The sequence below is a fragment of the Neolamprologus multifasciatus genome, chromosome 4 (genome assembly GCF_963576455.1).
Source record: "Neolamprologus multifasciatus chromosome 4, fNeoMul1.2, whole genome shotgun sequence".
NCBI lineage: Eukaryota > Metazoa > Chordata > Actinopteri > Cichliformes > Cichlidae > Neolamprologus > Neolamprologus multifasciatus.
The window spans coordinates 31590960-31618791 of record NC_140442.1 but is presented as its reverse complement, the minus strand read 5'-3'; the positions used below and the strand labels follow the sequence as shown (position 1 = coordinate 31618791).

At 38.8% G+C, this 27832-nt stretch overlaps 1 protein-coding gene across 2 annotated transcripts in view; it reads left to right on the top strand.

Annotated features, from left to right (window-relative positions):
* LOC146520858 (junction plakoglobin a-like) overlaps positions 1-27832 on the top strand; it is a 96848-nt gene that overhangs the window by 58517 nt on the left and 10499 nt on the right. For both annotated transcript variants that reach the window (XM_085155614.1, XM_085155612.1), the window contains 7 exons: positions 1070-1323; positions 1417-1655; positions 5862-6063; positions 6159-6303; positions 6387-6490; positions 7694-7813; positions 11470-11688. In XM_085155614.1, coding sequence (XP_085011740.1) covers positions 1070-1323; positions 1417-1655; positions 5862-6063; positions 6159-6303; positions 6387-6490; positions 7694-7813; positions 11470-11688 — 1283 coding nt within the window. The remainder of the gene's footprint in view (positions 1-1069; positions 1324-1416; positions 1656-5861; positions 6064-6158; positions 6304-6386; positions 6491-7693; positions 7814-11469; positions 11689-27832) is intronic.

The window sequence follows — 27832 nt, the reverse complement described above, 5'->3', positions numbered from 1 at the left end:
TTCATTTAGTCCAAGGTTGAGGTCGCCTCCAAGAACAAGTGTGCCATCTAAGTGTTCAGAGAGTGCACTAAAAAAAACGTGAAAGAATGATCATCAACATTTGGACCATATACACTTACAATACAAAGCTTTTTATCAAGTATAGATAGTTTAATGATTAAGAATCTGCCCTCTGGATCTATAACTGTATCGAGTACTAACTCTATTAATTTTATGTATTAAAATTGCTACTCCCCTTTGTCTAGAATTATAACAAGCTGAGAATACATTTGGAAACTCAGGTGTTTTAAGTTCTTTTAAACCTATAGAAGGAAGTGCTTGTGTGAATGGGTTTTCTTGGGTGAATGTGGTGAATTGCACTTCGAGTGCTCCAGGAGAGTAGAAAAGCACTATACAAGAATCAGTCCAGTGTCCATTTAGTCCAGTATGTGGTTTAGCATCATCCTGCTCTAATATGTCTTGATGAAAGCATGTGGTGTTCTAAAATTTATATATACCTTTATATAATATAATAATATATAATAATATATATAATATAATAATTTTATACATACCTTTGAGCATCGATGGTGCCTTTCCAAACAAACTGGTAATTGTATATACACTAATGCAACCCCTTACCACAATGGAAGCAGACTTTGAACTGATTGCTGATGGACCTTCTCTTCTTTAGTCCAGAGGATCTTTTCCATAAAATAATTACAATTTTTGATTCGTCTGACCATAGAAAAGTTTTTGAAGAGCAAGGCGGTCCTGCGTTAAACTTTTTTTAAAAATCCTGTAAATGCGATAAGTTGATTGATACCACAGGCACGTCTGCTAGAAGGTTAAGGGGTAACACAGGCGGTTGCCAGTATTTTCCAGCCTTTTGTTGTCCCTGTGCCAACTTCTTTGAGATGTGTTCTTGTCACCAAGTTCAAAATGAGCTCATGTTTTTCCTGAAATAAAATGTTGTAGCTTGAGCATTTGATTTGCTTTTTTAATTCTTCTACTGATGGCATATGGGTTTATGAGATTTGCAGTTTACACACACTGTGCCATAACTCTTGTTGCCATCTCCCTCCAACAGATTTAGAAGCTCAGTACTCTCTTACCCGGGCTCAGCGGGTCAGGGCTGCCATGTTTCCAGAGACTCTGGTAGAAGGGGAGGCAGCCATGCCTGTCCAATCAGATCCCTCACAGCAGAGCAATGTGCAACGACTGGCTGAACCTTCTCAGCTGCTAAAGACAGCTCTTGTCCACCTGATAAACTACCAAGATGATGCTGAACTGGCCACCAGGGCAGTGCCAGAACTCACCAAGTTGTTGGGAGACGAGGATCCGGTACAGAGCTCACACAATCAATTACTAAGGATTAGCTTGTTGCACACCAAGGAAACAGTGGTTTTTTAGATGGCTAGCTTCTTTATTTTCTAGGTTGTCGTGAACAAGGCGGCCATGATTGTCAACCAGCTAACCCGTAAGGAGGCCAGTCTCCGTGTGCTGGTGCAGTCTCCAGCCATGGTGGCTTCCGTGGTGTGTGCCATGACGACAGCAACTGACATGGAGACGGCACGTTGCACAGCCAGTGTGCTTCACAGCCTATCGCACCAGAGGGAGGGACTGCTGGCCATATTCAAGGCTGGAGGGATACCAGCACTGGTCCGAATGCTAAGGTACAAATACTTAGATTGTTGTTATTAGAATTATGTTCAATGATTTTGCCTTGTCAGCACTTAGGCTAAAACATTATGCCAAACTGCCTTCTATACACCAGAGGCTTTGCTATACTTGGTAGCAGAATCTGGCAAATTGTGTCCTGTTACCTGGATGTAGTGATTATGCTCATTGTCAACGTGGTTTGGCAACGTTACCTTGAATCTAAACCTTGTACATCTGTTGCAAGCAGGACTTTAAAGTATTGAACATTTCAGTGCTTGAAATATGTTTTAAGGGCTTTGCAGAAAAAATGGTTGGGAATGACATTCATGAAATGAAGTACATAGAGATGAAATTATAATAAACATTTCTAGTATTATAATTGATACAAATAAAAAATAACAATTTGTACAATTAGGCAAGGCAAGTATATGGCAACTTAAAATACTTACATACCAAAAAGCAAAACACAGAGGAAGGCCATTACAAATGCTCTAAATATGAATCTTTGACTTATTAATGTCCAGTCCAAGATGTAAAAAAACAAACAAAACTGCTGGTCCTTTTGAATACAACACTTATTAAGAATGCAACCACCAACTTTCTTTTACAGTTTTCACTGATTGTCTATTTGTCTCTAAACAGAAAATAGTTAAGAAAAAGGCAACATCAATGCTAAACCCCAACACCGTACAAAATATGGGACAGCCAGGAGCAAGGAAAGAAAAAACGAAGGAAAAACAAAGCTCAGACACACACATGCATGAGGAATGGGGGAGGCCATAGCAAAGAACTAAGACAAACTGAGGGAATAAATAAACAAACTGATGAGGGCAACAGGAGACACCTGGGAGGACATTTGTACCTAACTGGGATGTAAAATTAAATAAAAAGCACAAGAGACAAAGGTCTAACAAAATAAAACAGGAAGTAAGTGAACTTGGAATAGTAATGTGGACATGCACACGTTCGGACAACAATGTTAATTGTACTAGACCGTCCTGTCTGTAGAAATACAAGTAAAGTTTTCTGGCAGAAATCAGACGTCTAGATGTTTGAAAGGCTGACAAAGTCCACACACAGTCAGGTCCTGTACTGTACTGTCATTTGAAAGACTGAGGTTTGTGTCTTTTATGAAACTATTGAAATATAATTGCTAGACTCATTTGAATGGTTTTCATTTAATTACATTTAGCTAGACAGCAGAAATATCTGCTCAAGTTAAATATTCAGTTTAACATTATCCACCTTAACGTGGCTATTCTTATGGGAAGATCAGTCACTGTGCAACCGCAGTGAGAGCTTGGTCCCCATTTAGGCAATACGTTGGACCCATTCCACCCATTCACAACAACAGTCACCTCTAGCTGAACCAGGTTTAGGGAGGGGCAGCCATCTGCCGCTACCGGTTCAGGGTAATTGGAAGAAGGCAGATTAAAGCTCTGACTGCTGAGGAGAGTCAGAGATTAATTATAATTAAGTATTAAGCATTAAATACAGAGTGGTGTATAAATGCAAAGTGAAAAACAACACTCGGTGCATCATGGAAAGCTCACAGCAGCTTAAACCTATTGCACCAAAATTAACGGTGATTCACGGTCCACTGATCTGCTCCTAAACTATATGCTTTATCAAAAATGATCGTTTTAAGCCTGATCGTAAAAGAAGAAAGGGTCCCTGTCTTCCAAATCCAAACTGGAAGCTGGTTCGGCAGAAGAGGGACTCTGAAGCTGAAGGCTCTGCCTCCCATTCGACATTTAAATATGCTAGGAACCACAAGTAAACAGCAGTCTGAGAGCAAAATGCTCTATTGGAGTGTTATGGTACTATGAGGTCTTTAAAATAAGCATGGGAGGAACAGGGGAAGAACACATGCTGCTAGTGATTTTGCTATGAGCTAAGTTTTTGTAGCAAATCCCTAAAGACAAAGTTAGTATTATGATTCAGCAGGGTGTAGAAGATTATTCCATGAAATTAGATATTATAAAAGAAAAAAATAGATAAGCTACACAAAAAACCTTTGGCCAATGGAACAGGAACAGGAAATAATACCACACCACAGAGAGAGCCAACACCAAGTAGGGGCGGAACCACCAAATCCTGTGGTTTGGCATCATCAGTTGGAGACCTCCAGCTTGCAATGGGGCATTCTGCTGCTGAGTGTAATACAGCGGGAATGAGAAACAACTGTTCCAAGGCAGATGCTAAGATTCTCAGGCGAAAAAGGGTAGAGCGCCAACGTCAAGGCAGAAATGAGTTGCTGCCCCAAACGAAGGAATTCAAGTATCTCGGGTTCTTGTTTACGTGCAAGGTGCAAGTGGAGCGGGAGACCCACAAATGAGTTGTTGTGGCATCAGCAGTGATGGACCTCTGTATCGCTCTGTTTAAATGAAGAGAGAGCTGAGTGTGGAAGTGCCCTGCTTTACTTATGGTCACAAGCCCTGGGTAGTAAGAATAGGATTGCAGAATTGCAGATACAAACGGCAGAAGTAAGTATATATACACTTTAATGAAGTGCATTCATGAATAATATACATTTTACGAAAAATTGTTTCCAGGGGTTAAAGGGATAGTACTTATTTAAAAGTCCTTAGAGTACTTATGTGCTTAACACAGGAACTCCCAGAGAGCAGCCATTTGGCTTTTCTACGTACTCTAACACATTTTTATATGTGAGTGTCTACTGCATGTTGCCTCCTTGATATAGATACCCTGTAGCCCATATCCTCTTTACCAACATACCCAGTGGAACAAGGAGCTTAACAAAGTAAATCAACAGAAAATTGTAGCAGATATGGCTAACAGGCTAGCAGTACTGATTATGGGAACTATTCCAACCTTCAGGAAGGGCTGCTAAAAAAATTCCATACACTCAGGCTTAACAGAGGAGGATATTTCATACTCATTGATTTGGCAGCCAAATTTGTACAGAAAATGAAAGAAAATTGAATTTAAAGAAGAGAAAATGAAAAAGAGCTTCACAGAGAGAGCCCTGCTTGGTGCATTAATGCTATCAACATGCAGATTTCCTGTCCCTCTTTACTTCTGCCTTTTAATACAAACTCAACCAACAGTACCCTCGCTCCATTCTTTCCCTTGCAAATCTGACCTATTCATATGTATTATATAAGTTTTTCAAAAACTATTATAGATATTTTAGATAGTATTGTGATCCGCGATAAAATAACATGCATTATTTTCAAGCTAACTTTTGATTCATGTTTTACACATATTTATTAAATTTTTAGCATTAACAACATATTTTTTTAGGTGTTTTGCACGAGTGTTTCCAGGTCATCATCACATTTCTTGAACCTTTCTTTGATCAATGATTGTATTAAATAGAAATAATAATAACATTAAAGTAATAATTACACACTTTTAAAGTTTGCTTATTGTTATTAATGTGTTATTGAATAGAAACAGGCAGTTTTGCATTTTGCAGTGCTGACTCCTGCTTATTACCCAGAAACTGCCAAACATACATAATTGCATTTAACAAGCCTGAACAATAAACACAATATTTACATCATTGATTTTAAGCAAAGCAGAATGCTGGAATCCTAAGTTAGGATTAATTTAATCACTTTCTTATTATGCTAAAACATCAGCAAATGTAACCTCATTATTATGAGGCTATTACCATTTAAAGCCTTCTTACAAAAAACAATGAAAAGAAAAGTCTAATGCACAGATATTACCTTTTTATTGCTAGCAGGTTATCATATCGTTACCAATGTATTCTGCAACTATTTCTAACTGGTTTTGCCTCATTGCCGAAGCTTTTTTTCCACATGATTACCCCGTGTTGTTGGACCCTTTTTGTCCAATTAAATTAATTTCAGCATATATATTAATAATATTAATATTATTTATAATAATTGTTACTTAGCTGTAAACATTGTTGCTACCATTATGTTACCTGGTTATTACTTTGGTAATTGAGTGGTAATAACTTAAGTTAATAATTTCCAAATTATTTTGTTACTACACTTACTACACTATTGCAGAATTCACCAATAGCAGATGCTTCATGAAGGGAATGGTGCTGCTATCAAGTCATGGACATTGGAAAAAACATCTTGAACTCAAGTCTCAGGGATTTCTTTAGAATGAGTTATCTGTGTCTGATAGAAGTCAGTTAAGGTTATAAACTGTCTAATGTGCCTTGAAATCTATTAATTTTATGGAATCTCTATCCTTTTCCATTTTTCATTGTGCAGTTCACCAGTAGAATCAGTCCTATTTTACGGAATTACCACTCTTCACAACCTGCTGCTGCATCAAGAGGGAGCTAAGATGGCTGTGCGTCTTGCTGATGGCCTGCAGAGAATAGTTCCCTTATTGAAAAAGAGCAACCCAAAGTTTTTAGCCATTACTACAGATTGTCTGCAACTCCTGTCCTACGGAAACCAGGAAAGCAAGGTGAGAAGAAGACCCTGGAGCTGGAAAGGAGACTATTGGTCTACTTATCTTCTTTAATACCTAATCAACACTTCCTACTTCCTGTTTCTTGTCAGCTGATTATTCTAGCCAATGGGGGTCCAGAGTGTTTGGTTTTCATCATGAGAAACTACAACTATGAGAAGCTGCTTTGGACCACAAGCCGTGTTCTTAAAGTGCTGTCTGTCTGTCCCAGCAACAAACCAGCTATAGTAGAAGCTGGTATGTAACTACTGCTGAATATACTGTGGGCTTAGCGCAACATGCTACATGTTCTGTAACCATATGTTCACATGTGTGCTCAGGAGGCATGCAGGCTTTGGGGCAGCATCTTACAGGGTCTAGCCAGCGTCTGATCCAGAACTGTCTGTGGACACTCCGTAATCTGTCAGACGCAGCAACCAAACAGGTACAGTGATGACATGAAGTCACTCGTGTGTATCTAAAGATAAAGAAGCAAAAATGGTAAATGGTAAATGGACTGATTCTTATATAGTGCTTTTCTACTCTCTCGGAGCACTCAAAGCGCTCTATACAACATGCCACATTCACCCAATCACACCCATTCTCACAAGCACTTTATCTATACTTAGTGCTATCTAACTAGATTCACACACATTCATACTCCGATGGACGCATCGGAGAGCAACTTGGGGTTAGTATCTTGCCCAAGGATACTTGACATGCAGACTGGAGGAGCCAAGGATCGAACCACCAACCTTCCGATCAGTAGGTGACCTGCTCTACCTCCTGAGCTACAGCCACCCCAACAAAACAAATGATCGCTGGTCATTAGTTATACTGATAACTTTATATAAGCTGGTTCACATGTGACATAGTGAGCAGGGGTTTGAAATGCAATGTCAAGCTCCTAGACAAAATATCCCATTAACACATCCCCTTAAAACCCAGAACCCTAATGGTGCAATCTTGGCCTTGTGGATGATTCCTGTGGCTCTGATTTTCATATTTTACAAAATCCTAACGGTAACTTCTAGATATGAAACACTTTGAGTGCTCAGAATAGAAAAGGTATATAAGTATCATTTCATTTGCAAGTCACTTCAGTTAGTGCAGTTCAACAGTTGCTCTTAACCTGCTAGCTATGACATTAACACCACTGACACACAATCCTCAAGCACCATGTAATAAATTTCCATCAAAATATCAGTTAGCAAACTAACTCATTCAGTGGATTGGAACAGGAAAAGTACTTTGATGTTCCACAATTGCCTTCACAACTGCTTCATGGAGCAATAATCACGATGATCAACAATTAGGAGAAAAAGAATCCATTTGGATTTTCAGAATATACTAAATATGACATGAGGAGGAGAAGATTACTATATTTATATAAGTTTTAATATTATATTTATTTTTAATAAATTATATTATATTTATTTTTTATGTATTTATATAAGTTTTAATAACATCACGACTGTCAACTGATGCCTAGAAAAGAAAACCTAGTAATACTTGTTTGGTTAGACATCCTGCTCCATAAAATGTATAGAAATGTATTTATCCCAGGACATTTTGTAGTTTAACTTTGTTCCAATACATCTCTGCTATGATTGATCCTTTCTTTATCTCTATTGGTTCTGCTCTGTAGGAGGGACTAGATGGTCTGCTGCAGATACTGGTCACTCAGCTGGGCTCAGATGATGTGAACATGTTAACCTGTGCCACCGGCATTCTGTCCAACCTGACATGCAATAACTCACGCAACAAGGTAATCATGATGAGATGGCAGACACACAACTTTCAAGACTACATGGAACTAACATGTAAACAAGTACAATTTTAATGTCTTAAGGTATACAAAAACACACACTCACATACACATCCAGTGTGTTGGCCTGTCCAGACTGTAAGCTGGACAGGCTCTAGCCCTAACGCAACCCTGAACTGGATAAGTAAAAGAAAAGAAAATCTATGATGTCACCATTTCTGTCAGGAATACTTTCCACCACTTACAAGTGTTGTAACAGTAAAGGATTTCTAGAACGCTGCAAGTTCCAACAAAAAGGTGCGATGCTGTGTAAACTGTAAATAAAAACAGAATGCATGAACTCATATTTTTTATTATAACCACAACACTGGGACAACTGTTCCAAGTCTGGAACTGCGACATTTTACTAGTTCTTAAAAAATATTAGCTAATTTTGAATTTGATGGCAACAACATCTCTCAATAGTTGGAACAGGGCAACAAAAGACTGGGATGGTAAGAAACAGCTAGAAAAAAATAATTATGTTATTTGAGAAGAGGTTAGTAACATAAGTGTAAACCAATAAATAAAAATGTGCAGAAGTGCAGAGTTTTTCCTTCCCACTGTTGCCAAAGCCCTAGCTCATAGGCAGAGATGGGAAGTAGCAAAGTACAAATACTTTGTACTTAACTGTACAGATACCTGAAAACTGTATCTGTAATTTACTTGAGTAGTTTTTTCCTGACTCCTTTTTACTTTTACTTCCTACATTTTTAAACAAATATTTGCACTTTCTACTTCTTACATTTTCAAAACAGGCTTGTTACTTTTGCTTTAGCACATTTGGGGAAAGTTATTATTTTATTACTGTGAGCCTCCAAACATCAACACGATTTAAGACTAAACAGATGAAGGGCAATTCAGTTTGTTCATTGATCACCAGAGGATGTCACACAAAAAGAGATGGTGTGTGCTAAAGTCACGGGTTAAAAGTGGTGTTTTTTTGCTTTGTTTTTGCCACAACACCAGAATGTGGTACTTCAGCATCTAGCAACTCCAACTAAAGAGGAGTGATCATAAAGGGAGTGACTTTTTTTTAAGTGGCAGGTAATTTCAAATGCAATGTTTCTATCAGCTCAACAGACATCAGCAAACACACAAACTGTCTTTAAGTAAATAAAAGTATGTGTGACTGGTGCACAGTGGCTGTGGTTTCATGAGTCAGAGTTAGATTACATCAAATAGATATGATCGCATGATAAGGTGGGGCCAGGTTTCACAATGAAATCACCCGAAACTCTGGCTGATTGGGACCCACACCCAGTTCCACACCTTGGCTCAGGCGATTAGAGGATCATCAGGGGGTCCTTTTGTCCCTCTGTGGGGGGACACTCCCACCAGGTTTATATCTGGGACTCTCCACCATTTGACCTTAGAACTGAAGAAGCCTCTCGGATGAGAGGTGAAACGTCTTCAAGTAACTTAAAGAAGTCCAGACGCTTTTCTTTGCAAGCTCCTTTGACTACGATGACCTGGATGACTGAGAACCTTCACAGACATTACATCAAATACAGGAGAGATTCATATGAATTTGATGATCCTTAGATCCACTGACTAATTCCACCTTCATACCAACTTTATACCATCTGGGAAAAAGACTTCATTTCATTTCATTTATTTATTTATTTCACACTTGGTACAACAATTCAAACAAACCAACCACACTTTCTATCAAAAAGCACTACAACCATGTGTGAAAAGGAGCAGGAAGAAGAAAATATTCTTATTAAACCCCGCCCCCTATCTGCAATCCAATTTATATTACAAGTGGGCACCAAAAATCAGGGAACAAACTAACATTAACATTTATCTACGGTCCTAACCCAAACCAAACAACAAATTTACAATCAGAATAACCGCTCCACATAGTAACAAGGAGAAAAATAAAATTAAAATAAATAAAACAAAAACTTATAATGGATCTTTTTTCAATGAACTCCAATTTCATTCACATTCTTCATATTGAGTTATCGTTTTAAGCATGTAACACTTTTTAAAACAATGTAAATTTATACAACTCTTTAAATTATAATGAAGTGAGTTCCACAGTCGTATACCCCTAACCGTTGGACTCATTAATCTTTGTATAGTCCTAACTGATGCTTAAAATAAAATAAACAGTGTAGTGTCAGTATAGAGGATGGAAATCACCCAGGAGAACTCATGAAACATCTGCTGACATCTTGTTGAATTCAGTTCCCATCTGATATTATTTAATTTTATTTTATTTTATGTTAATATAGCACAAGGTTCAGTTAGCTTTGCACAAAAATGTCTCCAAATGTCTTTGCGTACATTTCAGAGCCTTTACTTTGTAACTTTTACTTGAGTATTCTTACTTCAGTACTGAATATCTTTACCTTTCCAACTCTGCTAATAGTGGCTTATATGATTGTTAGAGTTTTCTCTATTTTCTTTGTGTTGTTGTAGGGTCTATCTTACAATATGAAGCACCTGGAGGCAACTGTTGTTGTGATTTGGTGCTGTATAAATAAGTGAATTGAATTGGATAGGCTGTCCACACTAGTGTAGTCTTGTTTAACAGAAGTTACCAGCTGGCTCTCTAGGAAGGATCTTGTTTTAAACACCAACAACACTGAGACCATAGTTATAGCTCCTCCTGAAATATATCTTAGAAACATTCAGGCTCTTGCTTTTGTTTGTTCAACTAAGTTCAAGTCTTGGTGTAATACGGCTTCAACTCACATCTTTCAGTTAGGAACATTTCTAAATTGTGACATATGGTCTCATCAGCCGAACTGGAAAAAAATATCCATGCATTTATATCATTGCATTTAAATATTGGTAATGCCCTGTTTACCGGCTTGGACTAATCATTTCTTTCACGCCTTCAAGCCAGACTATTAACACGTTGTAGCAAGCAAGCTCACATTACTTCTTTCTTATATTCTTTACACTGGCTCCAAATAGTTTTTAGGATTTGTTTTAAAATTCAGTAAACAGAACAAGCTCCAGATTTTATTTCTCAACTTCTTAAAAAAGACACTGCTGTCTTTGTTCACAGGCTCAGAATTTATTAGCTGTTCTCCGTGTTGTGGGGCAATGATTGGTGATTAGCACTGTTACCTCACAGTAGGACGGTTCTGAGTTCCAACAGTAGACCAGAGTGTTTCTGTGTGGAGTTTGCATGTTCTCCCTGTGTTTGCGTGGGTTGATATCTCCGGATCCTCCCACAGTCCACAGACATGCAGTCAAGTTTTAAAATACACAAAACACACTGCTGGCAAATATCATTTTCTAAATGAGCAGAAGCTAGTGCATATTGTACAATATGCACTAGCTTAGGTGCGATGTTTATAAATCCATTTTTACGCATGCTGGCGTAGTATGAAGAGATACTACTATGAATATTTCCTGAAATTCTTAAGTTCTTATTGCCAACCAAAGTCATTAAAAATATCAGATTAAATAAATGGCCAACAGATTTTATTTGTTCGTGTGTGATTGTGTCACAGGGTCATGAACACCTCAGCTGTGTACAGTTTAACAAAGTGATGTAACTTAATGTTTACTTGTCTTTGTTTTGATGTGTGGATTCACATTTGTCTTTCATGGTGAAACAAACCCAGACTTCTGTTCCCCATGTTTTCCTGCAGACACTGGTGACTCAGTATGGTGGAGTGGAGGCATTAATCCATGCTGTGCTTCGTGCTGGCGAGAAGGAGGATGTTGCTGAACCTGCGGTCTGCGCCCTGCGGCATCTCACCTCCCGCCACCAAGATGCCGAGCTAGCCCAGAATGCTGTGCGTCTGCACTATGGTATCCCAGCTATTGTTAAACTACTGGGCCAGCCCCACTACTGGCCTGTAGTAAAGGTAAGGACAGGCAGTGATGTATACTATTAGAGATAACATGCATTGCAGCTGGTAACTAAATTAGCCTCTGTGGGTCAAAAGAATTGGAAGAAAGGAAAGAAAAGGACGGGAACAGAAAGGAAAAGAGAAAAGCACCTTTGATACTCAGCCAACCCTTCATTGGTCCAGCTTTCCATTCATAAAAATTCATGTTACTGCATATGTTGAACGCATTCATGATGTTCAACATATTCACAAAACAGAAGCCAGCCTGAGACAGGTAAGCCAAGGGTATTGCAGTGTCTCCTCAGCGTAACAGTAAATGCAACAGCTTCCTTCTTTTTTGGATTTATATGTGCCGTGTCTTTTTGTATCAACAGTCCCTCGCACCATTGTCCTCTGCAGAGCTGCACTACACATCTTTATGAGAGGTTTACACAGGGTCCTTCTCCACCCCCAGTAATGACCTTTGTCCCAACACAAAAAACTACCTTTACTCCTGGATATGGACCAAACATGCTTTGGCCCATGCTGGCTTGCTTGTGGTTTCCTCTGGTATAAAGAAGTAGAATGGCAAGCACAGCTTTTAGCTTTCAACATAGTCTTTTACAGAACATATTCCCAGTTTGTATTCAGGAGTCACCCCGTCTACTTTTAAGATTAGGCTTAAAACTTTCCTTTTTGATAAAGCTTATAGTAAGGATTGGACCACGTGACCCTGAGCCATGCAGTAATTAGCTGCAATAGGCCTCGGCTGCTGGGGGCTTTCCATGATGCTGGAGTGTTTCTTCTTCACCTCTTTTCACTCTCAGTTTATACATCACTCTGCATTTCATCATTAGTTAACTTTCATCTCTGGCTCTCTTCCCCAGTGGTTTTTTTTTCACTGTTTGCCTTAACCTCATTCCAGAGTCTAGTTCTTCCAGAAATTGCTTCCCATTGTTGCCAAATGCTTGCTCCTAAGCTACAGGAGATAAAGCAGGTCCCAGCTGGTAATGGTAAAACCATCATATTTTACATTTTGGCCAGTGGACCTTTGTGGAAGAAGCTGAAGCATCAGTACATCAGTATATGTTGACAAGTTCACTGTGCTTTTAATTTCTTCTGAAAAAGTTCAACCTTTGAGACCCAAAGGCTCAAAGGTTGACTTGGAAATTGCTTTTCCAAGTCATTATGCAAGAAGATGGAGCAGGATTGATACATGAATGAAGTCTATCCAAACTCATTAAGACACTACTACATTTTAGTAAGCCAAAGGGGATAATTAACAGCTTATATGGAGGGAATAATGGACAATGTGGGTAAGGATGTTGTTGTAAAAAGCTAGTTGGCCCTTTATCTGATCATTTAAACCCTGGAGAAATACTCCTTGTAATGCATTATCTGCTCGCTGTGGCGGCCACAGTTTGAAACTTAACTAAGACTCAGCTATGCTGCGGATGCCCTGGCATAGATCAAACAATCCATTAGCTAAACTGCCCTCAGATATGGGTGAGCAAATTTCTTTCTCAGCTCATTCATATGGAATGATAAATGAAAAAACCTCAGCCCACGCCAGCGCTTTTCCCCTGATTGCATTGGACAGCTTAGTGGCATCATTAGGGAAAGAGCAGGACGAGCAACCCAAAGCTAGCGCACATTGTAACAAAAGCCCAGCTAGGTGAGTTCTCCAACTCCTTTTAGATTTCCCGTAGCCTGTGGGTTCGCATCAGCAGCAGGAAACAGGTGAATAGCAACAGGTTGCAGATCAGCTCCTGAGATCTGAGTAATGAGCAGAACATGCTACGTTCAGTACGTTCAGTTTGGTGGGTGTGTGGGTATGCAAAGAGTCTCAGTTTAAAATGTGTAACAGACAACGAGTCGCTGGTACCTCTCGTTAACAAACAGCTTGGACAATGTGCCACTATGGTACCAACATCTTCTCATGAGGCTCCTGGGATTCAGTCTATTGGAGCATGTCCTGGGAAATACTCTTATCATTGCAGACACCCTGTCACAGCCCATAGCTAACACTTTCACAGAGACTGGAACACACAGTGATGTGGCATGCTATGTTGCTAGTGGTAGATTCCTGTGTCCACCAGCAAATCAGAATGGCAACAGAGCCAACACAAAACTGCATAGACTTAACACATAAGCAAAGTACCAATGGAAGTGAGTGCTTTTGTTTTGTTCAAGTGAAATCAGAGCCGTCCGAATGTGATGGACATGTCCTAAGTAGCGCCAAGGTCAGTATGAGTTGAAATCATTCATCAGATTCATGAGACACAATGGCCTGACTAAATGCAGAGACATATCCACGGCCTTATTGAGCAATAGGACTACTCCCTGCTCAAGAAGTGTTAGCTCAGCACAAGCGAATAGAATAGTTACTTTATTCTCATTTATAACACACACCAGTTAGTGCACATCAGAATGTGACTTTGTGCATTGATTTGCCATCTGAGTAATTCAATATAAATAAATTAATCTAAATCTAAAAGTAAAAAATCTATAAAAGAAATTAAATATATATGTAAGTATATAAAAGAGGTCATGGTTGATGGCGGTAGTTGTCCCAGAAGAGGGCGTCTCTTCAAGGTCCATCACAACACAGCAAAGGACACTGCTATGTCTGAATTGTTGTCACCTGCAACCTGGGCAGATACCCAGGCCTGCAGCAACGGATGAGAATACAATGACTGAGACTCACTCTGACAAAACAGCTATATGAGAGACTGCCACTCAGAGTGGGACTTCTATCATGACCCCACTTTATAAACAGCTTGTGATCAGATCTGGATGCCTGTAGGCTGGTGCTGCACCTTTGGAATGAGAGAAGCAGAAGGAAGACAAAAGTGAGTTGAAAAATAAAATGTTTTTACTTGTTATTATTTTTTAACCTGTCCTGTCCAGTTGCAGCAAGCAGAATTATGGTCTGAATTCTTTGTAGTGTCAGATTTTCCCAAGACAAGCACCGTACACTCTGTGTACACTTTTATTTATTTACTTTATTTTATTATTTATATTATTGTGTAGTGCAGCGGTCTCCAACCTAAATTTGCACCACGGACCGGTTTATGCCCGACAATATTTTCATGGACCGGCCTTTAAGGTGTCGCGGATAAATACAACAAAATAAAACTAGTACCGGTACCGAAAAAAAGAAGATTTATTCATAACACACGTGAAAAGACCCAGGAAAACCGAGTAAACGATAAAAACGATAGCAAAATAACACTGAAAACCAATAAAAACCCTAAAAACGATACATTTCACACCTGAGCCTCAACTCTCGTGGCCCGGTACCAAACGACTCACGGACCGGTACCGGTCCGAGGCCCGGGGGTTGGGGACCGCTGGTGTAGTGGATAGCAAAGTAAAGGCCAGATTGGCAAAAAATAAGAAGAAAGTGAGAAATAGGAAAAAGAGAGAGAAAAGAATGGAGGTGGGGGAAAGTCGAGGGTGAAGTAAACAGACATGCTGGGTCTCCATCTGCTGCCTTGTAATAAAGTGCACTCAAATGATATACAGCACCAAAAAGACAAATTAGAGCGCTACACAAGCAGATATACAATTTTGGTGTGTGTGTGTGTGTGTGTGTGTGTGTGTGTGTGTGTGTGTGTGAGAGAGAGAGAGTATTTGTCATAGAATGTAATATGGACAGGCATACAAGACCACATAACATGCATATAGTTCTCAGTGGAATTGCCCGTGCAGTGGGTGCATATTTTTGTGTCTGCAAGACCCATTAGGAACATCCTTTGTCCTGTATCGTGTATTCTGTGGAGATTTTTGTATTGTATGAGTTGTAAGTTGGGGTTTTAAGTCATTTTGAAAGTACTTAAACATTTGTGTCTAGAAGTTTTGATCTGGATTGATGGAAAGATTTCACTCCCACTTTGTGGTTTGGAGGGAGAATTATTGATTTTTAATAATAACTTATACATTTTGATAACAACTTAGGGGTGCTGAAATGTAAAAACTCCGTTACCCTAATAGGTATTTCCAAAGTTCAGTTCACTGAGATTCACTGTCTAGAAATTTTGGTTTGATCAATTTTGAATCTTTAGATAAGAAATAGGAATGAAACTTTAGCAGTCCATAAAAATGGACTGTAATACTGTACTGCTATGGTAGCCAACCTTTCAAATGCAGGTTTGACAGCTTTGTAAGTGTACACTTTATCCAAAACCTAGTGAGGGTTCACTCATGTTTACCAAAGGAAAGCTCATGAGCTAGAGCAGGTCACCTATTGATCGGAAGGTTAGTGGTTCAATCCCTGGCTCCTCCAGTCTGCATGCCAAGTATCCATGGGCAAGATACTAACCCAAGTTGCTCTCTGATGCGTCCATCAGAGTGTGAATGTGTATGAATGTAGTTAGGAAGCACTCAGTTTAGAGAAAGTGATTGGGTGAATGTGGCATGTTGTATAGAGCGCTTTGAGTACTCCGTGAGAGTTCAAAAGTCCTGTATAGGAGTTTTTACTTACTTACTTACTTTAGTTACTTTTGAACTATTCTGTTCCAGCAGCATACTGATATACTGTTAATTATATATTATATAAATTATTCAATTCAAAATAAATTTGCTGCATTACCTTTGTTGAGAAATTTTTAATCTGTGCTAAATATGGCACGTTGTTATTACATGGCTTGATTAAGGTACACATTAGGCTGACATCTGGGGCCAGAGTTTAAACTGTTCTGGGCCAGCAGTGTGTTTGCAACTGGCCTTGTGCTGGCCCATGTGTGGGCCACCTCTGGCAAACCAGATCTGTGCCACCAAAGGGCCATCATTTGTTCAGTGGTTGTCTATCAATTGTCATGACAATTTGCATATTAATGAGGTCAGTTCCTTGATCTCATTCCTGACCTCATTCGGTGGGCTACTTTCAGTCACTGTGCAAATGTACTGTTTATAAGGTGGGGGAAACCTTATAAACAGTCAGCTGAGACTGAAGAAGTTGTTTCTCCCACTGAAAATGCTACGTCCAGATAAACAGAATTGACCTTTTGGGGTTGAATTGGCAGCCAAAGATTGTTTTGGTAGCGGAGCAAGATATTTTAATTCAATCATGCACTCTTATTTGGCCAAAAAGAGAGGATGTATGCTCAGTTCAAGTACAATAAACTTACCAAACACTTTATTAGGCACACCTTGCTCGTATAAGGTTAAGACCACCTTTTCCCTACAGATCTGCCTTTATTTGAGAGATTTTGGTTGATATTGACACAGTTGCACAGCTGCTATGGATTTGCATGCATAATGGGAATTTCCTAAACATTTCTACAAAGGCTCGATTGGCTGGAGGTCTAGTAACTTTGATGACTGACTATTTTAGTAGAGTGAAACCATTATCATGTTCAAGAAACCAGAGTGATATGATTTCAACTCTGCAACATGATCTGTTATCCTATTGGTAACAGGAATGTCCGAATGTGATGGACATAGCAGGATTGAAGTGTTGTAGAGCAATTCTCAGGTAGGCCTGGAGTGTTTAGCCCATTAAAACCCATTAGGTCATACTGTACTTTTAGGTTAAACTACCATAAATCCCCAATCGAAAAATTCCAGTGGTTCCTTTAAGCAGCAACTTCTGCTTTTCAGTAATATTAGGGTCGTTAGGGTAATCCCGGGCAGGGCGCCACATCCAAATTTCAGCAAATAACACTGAAAACAAGACAGGAAACAGCAAAAACAAAACAATGCTAAACATGGACCAGACCAGGGGGCAGAAAAGAAAAAAGAAGAAAGAAAGGAGAAGGAAGGAGAAAGAGAAAAACAAGTGTCCCTTGGGGTATAAATATCTCAGTCTCCCATTGTCCATTGTCATGATTCCCCTTATCCTTCCAGCTGTGTGTCGTATTTGTTTGGTTTTTCTCATATAATTTTCTAGTTCAGTATATTTTTAGTCTCTGCTTAGTTTAAGGTGGAAATTCTGCAATAAAGCTGTTTTGGAGTTCAGTCCTGCATCTAGAGTTTTATATATTGGGTTCACACCTCTACCTGCCATACAGCATATTTAGATACAAAGGTCAACAAAAAAAGGAACGTCAAAACTAGGGCTGGGTATCGTCACTGATTTCTAGAATCGATTCGATTCCGATTCACAAGGTCCCGAATCGATTCAATTCACGATTCGATTCAATTCAATTCGATTAAATTTGAATCTGGGAAATTTTGCCTCAGACAGTCAGAAATATTATAATTCAGATCATGCATCAGTACATTTCCATATTTTTATATCTATGAAAAGGAAGCTGACACTTGCGAGACTTTATCAGAGGTGTGAGCATCACAGCAGAGGCCTTTGTGTCAAAGTAACTGAGGATAAAACACAGAAAAGCATGAAGGTGATTTTCATGGCCTGGGTTTTATAAAAATATTCTGCAGTAGATCAAAAAAGAAAGAAAACCATTAATCAACATATGAACATTACCTGATGCTGCTGAAGTGAAGCAGAGCAAAGTTATAGAGGTTTTATTACAGACACCACGAAGCGTTTTGCAATTTTGTATAATTTTAAAAAGTTTAAATTTGTTCAGTATTGAACAGCAGAAATGAAACTTTCTTTTCGGAAGTAAGTAAAGGGAAAAAAACAGCGGCCAACAGCGCTGTAGACAATGATAGACTTGTGCGTAATAAACAAGCGAATAATTAAGAAAACTGATTTTTAGATGGGAAACTGTTCTTGAAGTACAGAGAGAGAGAAAGAGAGCTGTGCATGAAGTGTGATTTTATCGTGGTGGAAGCAAAACAGCAAAAGTAAGAGGGAATTCATGACAATGATTATCAAATGTGAGGCGTAGTTTGTTAGTTTTAACTTCTTTTGCTGCTGGTTCAGTGAATTTTGATTGGAGAGAGATAAAACCTGCAGCTTCTGAATCGAGCGCAAAAAATATGTAAACACAAAGCGTGCACCCGCCAAAACATCAGAATCAGCGAGCTGTCGGCTTTCAGCCCCGACCGTGTCCGTGCCGTCGGTGAGAAAGGCGACGTCTCACTGATTCTGATCCGTCGGCGGGTCGGCGCTTTGTGTTTACGTCTTTGTGCAGAATCCGTGTTCCTGCTCTCATTTACTGTTTTAGCTGTTTGGTCATTGTTGAAATTTTGTGAGGTTTAACCTAAGATTCTGGCTTTTAGGGCAAAATAAATTTATATTAAAAAATCGATTCAGAATTTTAATGAATCGATATCACGTTATCCAAGCTAGAATCGATTTTAATCGATAAATCGATAATCTAAACCCACCCCTAGTCAAAACACTGGAGAAAAACATTTCTGAAACAGAGAAACAGTTAACTGAGAATTTTGAGAAGCATGAACAGACTTGCTGTTGTGTCCCATGTTGTTGCAGTATATTAATGACTAACCTCGTATTGTGGATGGATTATCTCAGTTGTTCTCCTGACTGACGTTTGGTCCGTTTACAGCATCCTGCCATGTAATTGCATTTGTCCCTAACCATCAGGAACCCTCACGTTAACTTTTATCGAGGGGAAAAGTGTTAGCGTTCATCCTCCAGCTTCACTGTTTATGTTATGCTAACATAGCTGTGTCGCTAGCGATCACGTAGCACATCATTAAATACCAGCTAGCCCAACTTCAGTAACCCTACAAACGTCACTGCTGTTTGGTTTTCTGTCTTCATTTATGTTGGAAGTGACAGCAGAGCTGTACGTTTGAATTTTGACAGAAATCTCTCAGTCAGAACATGTTATCATGTTTAGGTAACTAGCAAAACTAGCGAGCTAACTTCCTGCTAACTCTGTTAAATGTAATAAATTCTGTTTTCATGGATGCCTGGATGTTAAACTTAATTGTTACACCTGGTAAAGCAGCAGCGCTGATCATTTTATTAAAGATGAAAGAATTTAGACAGTTTTTAACTCTCAGTGATGCTGCAGTGTTCGTTTGACTTTGGGACCTGAAGCGGAGTTTAGGACCCAGATTACTCCGCGAGGCTCCTGACTACGGTAGCGATAATGCTCCAACAATCTATCAAGCGGTGCGGCTCTGTAGCTTACCAAAGTCGTACTAAAACATTTTTTAAAGATTTTTGAGTACTGTGTACCACTTAAAATCGTTTTGAGGTCAGTGAGCACAACCAGAATTTATACATAAGACACACCGGATTACTAGGCGCACTGTTGATTTTTGAAAAAAAATGAAAGGATTTTAAGTGCCCCTTATACTGCGGAAAATACGGTGAGTTGCGATATCTTGCATCCTAGGATATTTTAAGCCAAAATAAAAGAGAAGAAAAGAGAGATGATGGGAGAGATTAAAGCAAAGAAAAGATGCGAGAGGTAAAGAACAGAGAAGGAGCACAGGAGTGGTAAGAAAAAAGGTTAAGGATGTAAATGACACCCCTCTTTACATAGTGTCAGGTTGAGTTTTTGATAGACATAAGATAATAGTACTACCACCACCTTTGTAGCTACATCACAAGCAAACACACACATCATGACATACATCTCCCATTACCCACTTCCCTAAAATAGTTAATCTGTGACAACGAGGGGCGATCGTGGCTCAAGAGTTGGGAGTTCGCCTTGTAATCTGAAGGTTGCCGGTTCGAGCCCCGGCTTGGACAGTCTCGGTCGTTGTGTCCTTGGGCAAGACACTTCACCCGTTGCCTACTGGTGGTGGTCAGAGGGCCTGGTGGCGCCAGTGTCCGGCAGCCTCGCCTCTGTCAGTGCGCCCCAGGGTGGCTGTGGTTACATTGTAGCTGCCATCACCAGTGTGTGAATGTGTGTGTGAATGGGTGGATGACTCGATATGTAAAGCGCTTTGGGGTCCTTAGGGACTAGTAAAGCGCTATATAAATACAGGCCATTTTACCATTTTTTTTACCATAACTCCTAGTGGTGCATAATGTCCCTGGCAAGACAGACAGATGGATAAGAGAAAGAGAGACACTAAAAGCTCGAGAAAGAAGGCTGTTTGCTTTGTTTCTTAGTGAGGAAAAGACAAAGGGAATGATTCATTCTTATAAAGTGGGAGAGAGAGCACTCATTGTACCAGGGTCCTATTTACTGAAGTAAAAATTAAAAAGAAAGACAATTTAAAAACCTGCAAGGTGATTCATCAGTGAACAAGAACAACATATTGATAAGCTACTTGGTATTTGCAGAGGCCTTTTGCCTGCATAATAATTGCAGGCTTTTACATTTCAGAAAAGTAATCATTCAGTAAACTGGTAACTTTGGTAAAACTACCTGTTCAGTTTAGTTTAGTTATTATAATTATATACATGCACTGTATTTAGCAGGAAGATCTTCACCTTCTTTTAGAATGCTGAACAAACACAGTTCAGTAATGCAACCTCTTCATGTTGCTTCCTTTTGTCTGAACAGCAATAGTATACACAGCATAGCAACATGCATTAGACATTGCTGTGTTGTACTATGTAAGACTACTATTATTCCAATCTAGACTTCCCTGCTGTTTTGAGCTTACATTGTACTTTTTTCACATTATTGTTTCACTCCACAGGTAGAGCAGGTCATCTACTGATTGGAAGGTTGGTAGTTCGATCCCCGGCTACCCCTAGATATCCCCAAGGATATCCTGCCAAATATCTATGGGCAAGATACTAACCCCCAGTTGCTCTCTGATGCATCCATTTGAATATGAATGTGTATGAATGGTAGTTAGAAAGCACTTAAAAGCATAGAAGACAGTGCTTGTGTGAATGTGGATGTGGCATGTTGTATAGAGTACTCCAGGAGAGTAGAAAAGCACTTTATATAAGAATCAGTCCATTTACCATTAAACTGAAACACACACATTTCATCACAAAGTGACTATTTGTGTTTTAAAAAAGCTCTATTGTGCTCTCTGTTTATATTATCATTGCAGAATCTTTAAGGTTTTTGTTCTATATATAAATAAATCATTTCAAACACCCAGAGAGTTTAAACCTCAATCAAGTGTTAAAGACCAGTGTCCTATGTCAGTTGTTTTTTTTTCTTGGTACAAAGACCAGAACTACACCAAACTACACTGCTTTGTTGATCCATGCCCCACTTCTCTACCAAATTACATTAAATTTGGCCATCTATTTTTTTTGTTTTTGTTTTTTTTGTTTTATGAATCCCCTTGACAGGCTAAACACACTGACATTTCTAAGCCCAAGTACTTTTCTTGATATAAAAATAAATGTAAGTTACTGTTGAAGCAGATACCAGTAAGAAAATTCTGGAACAATAAAAATAGTTGTTTAAATATCACATCCAAAAGAAAATGAATTTATTAATTAATAATTATATTATAATTATATGGCTCTCAGCCATATGGAATGTGGTCAATGCAGTGAGCTAAACTGATGCCACTATTTTCCCTCACACATCCCCATTGAATTCCTGATGTGTGGTCTTAGGGTTGTTGTTGATCTTGTACAGTTAAAGGCATCCCAGGATTCCTGAGCAGCTAGGAAAACAGGATGGTTGAGTAAGGGTGCAGAGAAAGCCCCCGACAAACTACCATCCAATTGACATCTGTAATTATTTTTCCACACCTACTGAGGAACAAACTATGATTATTGGCAATTATGTTTTAAGACATGTGAAGCTATAGACACCAGACACCACAGTGAACTGTTCTCCACGGGCCAAAGCAACTTCTTGCGTTGCAACTTCTTATCTGGTGCGCGTCTTTTATTTTGACAGCAATACGCACCTGCAGACCACTTATGTGCACCCCTGACTATAGTTCACATTGGTAGTAAGGACACCCAGTTACGCCGATAGGAGGTTAGCAAAATTAAAATAAAACTGGTCTGTAATTTTGTCAAAACAGTGTCTGCGGTCCCCTCCCCAACTGGACCGGGAGTGCCATGTTTAGCTGCATGTTCTCCTGAAATTGCTGGCTGTTTGAGTGGTGTCTAAGAAATTATGTGGCCTTTATAGTTAATGGGGAAACCTTTGGGGAAAAATGTGGTTTTCCTAGGAGCAACTGCATCCATCCCACTTTGGATAGTCACATTTTGGGAGGTTTAAACAATTTGGCCAGCTTTCTGTAAATGAGCGCTGCTCCATCTAGTCTTGAGACCAGCCTGTATGCAGCTTCTCTTCTTGTGTTATTCCCCCAAAATCCAATCCCCTTAAAGACTGTGTCTGCACCAGACCACCAAAAATGAAAACCAGCCAAACCAACTAGTAACATACTTAATAATGATGGGTCGACGACACATTTCTTATCTGTTCACATTCCTACTGCCACACACAGATACTAGTCTGCCAAGGTCGAAGAACTCACTTTTCTTTCTTTTACCAATTGTTTATACACATATGCTTAGGCAAATAAACATTAGTGATTAATATTCTCTGTCTCTCTTCCACTGCGTGTCTTTTGCCTTGTCTCTAGTGCTTGCTAGTAGATGGTCCTCTGAGTGTTTTCTCTGTCTTCTCTGTATTATTGTAGGCAGTGTTGGTCAAGTTACTTGAAAAAAGTAATTAGTAACTAATTACTGATTACTTCTCCAAAAAATTAATCCCATTACTTTACTGATTACTTATTTTCAAAAGTAATTAGTTACTAAGTTACTTTTTAAAACATGATATACAACCTGAATACGTAATAAAGCAATAGACCTTTCAACCCAATTCTATTTTTTCTGCATAATCCATCATATAAAGTGCAATCAAATGAAAGTCTCTTTTTTTAGTTTTAATCTTTTAACTTAATGCCCATTGCATCAAGCAAAAATTAAATTATATGCGACTGTCTTTGACTTGAAAAAAATTGTTTAACATTTAAACCTATTTCCTGTATATTCCAGCATATTAAATAAAACAATTTTTGTGTTTACACTCACTCTTAAATGCAAGTAAAACACAGCAGAAAATAAATGTTACTGTTGACGTGGTACTGCCCATCACTGCCCATAGTGTCTATGGCCTATACATAGACACTATGGTATGGTTGCACCTCAATGATATCCTAGTCCTGTCAATTCAATGCAATTAAATTTTAGTTACATAGTGCCAAATCACAACAACAGTTGCGTCAAGGCACTTTAGACTGTGAGGTAAAGATCCTACAAAAATACGTAATAATTTTTCATTAGGATCCTAAAAACATCAAACAAGTACCATGCAATCTACGGAGAACCATTCTGAGTTGCTGAATCGCTGACACTGCAACTTTCCTTCCTGGTTGCTGAAAATGCTTGACTGATCACCTCTCCATAAAAGCAAATAATTGGGCATCATTACATTCCACAACTTCCTCTGGCAGGGAATCCTCTCCACAAGTCTGATGTTGCTACCTGCATGTGTCTCTGTAGGCACATAATCACGTTCTTCTCGCCAAACAAAACCTTCATCATCTTCTTCCTGTCTTTTTCCCCAAACAATTTTATACCAGGAGATTCTATTTTTAGAAACACTCCCTTTCTTAAATGCAGTCATATGCTGTTTCCCAGGCCTCAGGGGGCATCTCCTGGATAAGATCCCCAGCCTTCGCCAATGACTTCCATTCAAACAGGAGTCCTGTTTGAGCTTCCTTTAATGGTTGTTAACTTTAAAGTTGATTAAAAGTCAAAAATACAAATCTTACAAGTGTAGATCTTCTTTTACTGTATGCCTTGGATTGAACCTGAGGTCCATAAGTCGTCTCTGATTGTCTGATAGTTGTTTTTTTTTTTAGCCCTTGCATGCCTTGTCATTTCTCTGACTTGCTTATCGAGTTTGAGCAAGCTATCCAGCAATACACCTAAGTTACTGACATAGTCACAGGAAGAGCTAGCAAAGGGACCCAAAGCAGCACGAAGTTGGACACGAGGGATTTTACTGTCGAACACAATCTCAGTCTTCTTATCGTTTAAGACAAGGGAATTACTCAGGAACAGTTCTTTGACCTCACGCATGCATTCTCGAAAGTAATGCAGAGACACAGCAAGCTCATCAGTAAGTTCAAAATAGATCTGTATGTCATCTGCGTAACAGTGAAAGGCGATACTGTATTTTTCAAAGATTGCGCCTAGAGGGAGCAAATACAATGAGAAAAGAATAGGGCCTAAAACTGATCCTTGAGGTACACCGCAACAGAGGAAGAGAAGAAGGTGCCCAAGTTAACCGAAAAGGACCTGTCAGCGAGGTATGATTTAAACCAGTCAAGGGCAGTGCCTCTAATACCCACAGTGTGCTTAAGTCTTAATAATAAGATGTTATGGTCCACCATAACATAACATATTGGAGGAGTTTCGAGGACCTGGAAGCTGTCAGGGAGTGAGGATGCTTCTGTGCATCGTGGGGGAAATGAGGACGGTTTGTGTATCTCAGATAGTTGGGGGAAGTGCCACTAGGCCAGGCATTACTGGCAGTGACAATGTTATCAAATCTGTTAAAACAACAAAAACAACAACAGATTTGCTCACACCGTGTCCCCATCTAGAGCACCATTCCTGCATCCTCTGATAGTTTTTCATACCATTCCAGATTTTCTCATGTTGTTTTATATGATCCCTTTACCTTTCTCAATCTGACATTGAGTTCCACTTGTATGTAAGAGGCAGTGCTGGGCAAGTTACTTTGAAACAGTAATTAATTATAGTTACTAGTTACTTCTTCAAAAAAGTAACTGAGTTAGTAACTGAGTTACAAGATTCTAAAAGTAATTAATTACTTGAAAAGTAACTATTGTGTTACTTTAAAAAAAAAAGTTTAACCATGGGGTCCAGGGTATAATTGCCCATTTTTAACTACTTTTGATTTTCACTCCACATTTTACCTTTTAAAAACGATTTACTTTGCCTTGTTTGGTACCATCATTTTCAGCACAACCTCACGTGTCTGAATTTACAGTTATGTTTTCATTTTGACAAACTGTATTAACACAATTGATCTAAAATCAGACAAAAAAAACATAAAATCCGAGTACAAAAACTTATATTTTTTACTGTAACAACCACAAACATGTTTGTTGAATCATATTTCATAACTTTAAATGCAAATATAAATTGTCAATTTTAAAATCATATGCACAAGTTTTGCAAACAACGAATTTATTTGCAGCCATTTACCTTTTACCCTCTTTTTTAATAACAATTTCAAACTATTTACATAACAATCAGCTGTTCTGCAATAATAAGTAATCAATAAGATGCCACACAAATTATTTGTTCCACTCCAAAAAAATAATTTCTGTCTACTATAAACAAGAACATCACAGCCTGATACCTGCGGGCCTGACAGCATCACTCCTGTTTTCATTCAGCAGTCGCATCATTGTTCTGACACACAACACAAAACTATCCACAACACACACTAACTACACAAGACAACACACTCCAAAAACGTCCCCCTCTTCTTAAACCACCAAAAGTCATGTTTCCGTATCATTTTTGATTGGTCGGCATGTTGCATTTTTCCACCAACACAAACGAGCTGTTTTTTGTTTTGTTTTTGTTTTGTTTTGCTCATAAGCAGAGAGGTCTCGCTGCGCTGTCCTTAGACAGTAAACGTGATGAAACTATTGAGGAAAAAACGCCGCGTATATATTGTTTATCATGACTCTGGTTTTACATCAACACAATTTAAAAACTGGCACCTTGTTGCTTTGTCATCTTAAAGTGGTCATGTGATTGGCTTACCACCACTACTTTATTCTTCCTCAGTTAAACAGCAGCACTCATGCGATCGTTTTGCCCCCTTAGCTCCAGGTCTGTGATTGCCGTCCACGCAAGCGCGCAGCTGCTTAAAGCTGCAGCACCCAGATTACTGACATAGACAGCTACTTCCGTACAACTGATATAAGATGCGGCAAGCGGAAGACGGCTTCAGCCATCTGTTTGTTGAAAAATAGTAATGCGACCGCACCGCATTTTCTTCTTAGTAATGGTAACGGCATTGTAACAATAGATATAGTAATTAGTTAGATTACTCGTTATTGAAAAAAGTAACGCCGTTATTCCCATCACTGGTAAGAGGTCACACTGGATTGCAAAATTGTTTTCTACTGCAACACAACACAAATGCCCACTGATTATAAATGCTGCAACAGCAGACTGAGCATTGTTAGGTGTAAAAGAAGGTGCCAGTCAAAAAGTGAAAACAAAAAAAAATTGTAGCCAATTGAAAATCAGTGTGGAGTCCTAATACGCGATAAAAATAGTAAGTTGTAACAGTGAACAGTAACAGGTAAGTATATTTTACTATTAGATTTTCATCTATGCCACCAGTGGGAATGCTGATATTAGAATTGATCTCAAATCACCACTGCACCTGAACACACACTCAAAGATCAATATTTTCAGGAATTCCGTAAAACAGTCGGATATAAGAATACAAATAAATAAATAAGGTAATATATTGCATAATTGTTCACTGCACTATTTGGACTGTTTTCCAACTCAATTCAGGCTTATTTTTAGGAAGTGAGGTATGTGATCTGTGTCTGGATACTGAAAGTCTAGATCGGCTCCCTGTGTGCATTCTCTGATCCTGAGCCCAATAAGCAGTGGAGAGCTACAACTGACCGAATTCAAAATGCTGTGATTCTTCAAATTTCAGCTACTGCCTACTATGATAAAATATGAAGGTAAATATGTTTTAGGTAATAGGTAAATTTTAGACTGCCAAGTAAAAGAAATCAATTTATCTTAAATGCATGTATTCATTCATATAAACAAAATTTCTATTTTTGTTTGGTATAATAAGGCTATATACCACGACAATACAACTGAACCTAATATTAGCTGTCAAATGTTTATCAATAAATAATTTTGTCAACATTTAAATGATTAATAATGACAGGGGAACAACTGTTTTTAAACAGTTTTTATTCAGGAACAAAATATGTTCAACTGTCCTCGGGTTCAGACAATTCCTCCTTTTACAAAGTACTCCTCTTTCAGAGGAGTACAGATGAGGCATAAGAACTCCACAGCAAGTTTGTACAAGTTGGCATAAATCTTATGTTGCCCCTTCCAAACTGAAGTCCATTCTGGGAATGTTTGCTTCTGCCAACTATCTTTGGACTTCAACTGTGGTATCAGCAATGATGTGGTTTCTCTGGGTCTCCTTTACTGTGGCATCTAAATAACACCAAAGTTTGTTTCCTCAGAAGCAGAAACAGATTGTGTAAGGCACATAAGTAATCTAGACCGGCTGCAAAACAAACTAAAAATAATTACCAGGTCTGTCAGCTACAGCATCCTGTAATAATGTTGATGCTG